Below are 1,961 nucleotides of genomic sequence, written 5' to 3'. Positions count from 1 at the left end.
GCAATACACATTGTTTTACTTTTTTGTTTCATGCCTTTTAGTTTTTCAATAACTATTTTACTACTTGCCTATATTATGTGATCTCCGTTAAAATAGCTATTTCTTTCCTCTTTGTTGATCTCTGATTGATAAATCATAACAATGGGAATAAAGGTATGTTCATATATGTCTGTTGAAGTCTTCTGTTTCTTGTTGCATTGCTTGTTTTATGTCTTTATGAATTATTATCTCTAAATGTCTTTGCTCCTCTAACATTCTTCAGTAGAGTGCCTCCAATGTGGGTGTGGAGAGAAGAGGGTACGGAAATCAATGAAGAAAGAGTTCCAGGAGTTATGGTTTTGCTACAACTGAGAAATATTGCTGAAGGTACCATAGGGTACTTAAATGTGAATGCTTTGCATGTGAATTTCCAGAATTCAAAATATCGTCACCTTGCTGGTTGTTCACTTACTCACTTCCTTTTGTAAACTCTTCTTTTCTTTCCCTAAAGGTGTCTCTGCTTCATGGAACCACAGAATATAACACATGCTTCTGAATTCCTCCTCCTGGGCTTCTCAGATGATCCAGAATTTCAGCCACTTCTCTTTGGAATGTTCTTGTCCATGTACCTGGTCACCATGATTGGGAACATGGTCATTATCCTGGTCATAAGCTCTGACAACCACCTCCACACTCCCATGTACTTCTTCCTTTCCAACCTGTCCTTGGCTGACGTTGTTTTCACCTCCACCACCGTGCCAAAGATGCTTAATGACATCCAAACACATCACAAAATCATCTCAGATGTAAACTGCCTCATTCAGTTGTCTTTCTTCATTTTGTTTGGATGTATGGACAGTCTGCTTCTTACTGCAATGGCCTATGACCGGTATGTGGCCATTTGTCACCCTCTGCACTACCCAGTCACCATGAGCTCCCGCCTTTGTGGTCTTCTGGTTTTGCTATCTTTTTTCATTAGCTTTTTGGACTCCCAGCTGCACTGTTTGATGGTGTCACAACTTAAATTCTGCACAGATGTGGAAATCCCTAGTTTCTTCTGTGATCCGACACAACTCTTCATCCTTGCCTGTTCTGATTCCTCGACCAGTACCATATTACTGTATTGTATTGGAGCTTTCTTTGGTGGTGTTCCAGTCTCATGGATCATGTTCTCTTATACGCGAATTGTTTCCTCCATTCTGAGAGTCCCATCATCAGGTGGGAAGTATAAAGCCTTTTCCACTTGTGGCTCTCATTTGTCAGCTATTTGCTTATTTTATGGAACTTCTCTTGGAGTGTACTTCAGTTCAGTTCTCTCACCTTCTCTCAGGAGTGGTGCAGTGGCTTCAGTGACGTACACTATTTTCACTCCCATGCTGAATCCCTTTATCTACAGCTTGAGAAACAGGGATATCAAGAGGGCACTGCAGAGACTTCTCAGTAAAACAATCTGTTTTTAATACATGTGCTATCTTTTTTTGTCTGTGGATTAGAGTAGCAGGCAAACCAAAACTGCAGAGCTGGGAAACATTCTCATTAGGTTATATAAATTTTGTGCCTTTCATGGTTTACATATCTTCTGATGTTTCATATAAGAATGTTTATTTAGCACTTTTTTATTTTTAGATTTGTTAATTTCTGGAATGAGTTGTATGTCATAACAGCTACCTAACTGAGTACCGTAACACCTTTAGAACATTTTGTTTTTGTCACCTCACGCAAAGGCATCTTGGTGAAATACACAACTCTTTAAAAAGGAAAAAAAAAAAAAATCTGGTGATCTCTAAATATATCATGCCTGAGTTGTACCACCAGAGATTCTGATTCATTTATACTGAGGTATGTGGTAAACAGGGAAACTTTGAAAGTACCTCAGGAGGTACTCTTGGGCAGCAAAGGCTGGAAATTACTGACCTAAGTGTTGTTGTTGTTGTTGTTGTTAAGTGCCGTCGAGTCGTTTCCGACTCATAGCGACCCCATGC

At 39.6% G+C, this 1,961-nt stretch overlaps 1 protein-coding gene across 1 annotated transcript; it reads left to right on the top strand.

Annotated features, from left to right (window-relative positions):
- The first annotated feature begins 482 nt into the window (after positions 1 to 482).
- On the top strand, positions 483 to 1,439 carry LOC103212420 (olfactory receptor 18-like). The gene has a single exon (XM_007958398.2). The coding sequence runs from the start codon at positions 504 to 506 to the stop codon at positions 1,437 to 1,439; it is 936 nt and encodes a 311-aa protein (XP_007956589.2). The 5' UTR covers positions 483 to 503.
- Positions 1,440 to 1,961: the final 522 nt, after the last annotated feature.

This window comes from Orycteropus afer, unplaced genomic scaffold, assembly GCF_000298275.1.
Source record: "Orycteropus afer afer isolate SDZICR_OR568_19922 unplaced genomic scaffold, OryAfe1.0 scaffold00960, whole genome shotgun sequence".
Classification (NCBI taxonomy): Eukaryota; Metazoa; Chordata; class Mammalia; order Tubulidentata; family Orycteropodidae; genus Orycteropus; species Orycteropus afer.
The sequence above is the reverse complement of the archived record's forward strand: the minus strand, read 5'-3'. Positions and strand labels throughout refer to the sequence as shown.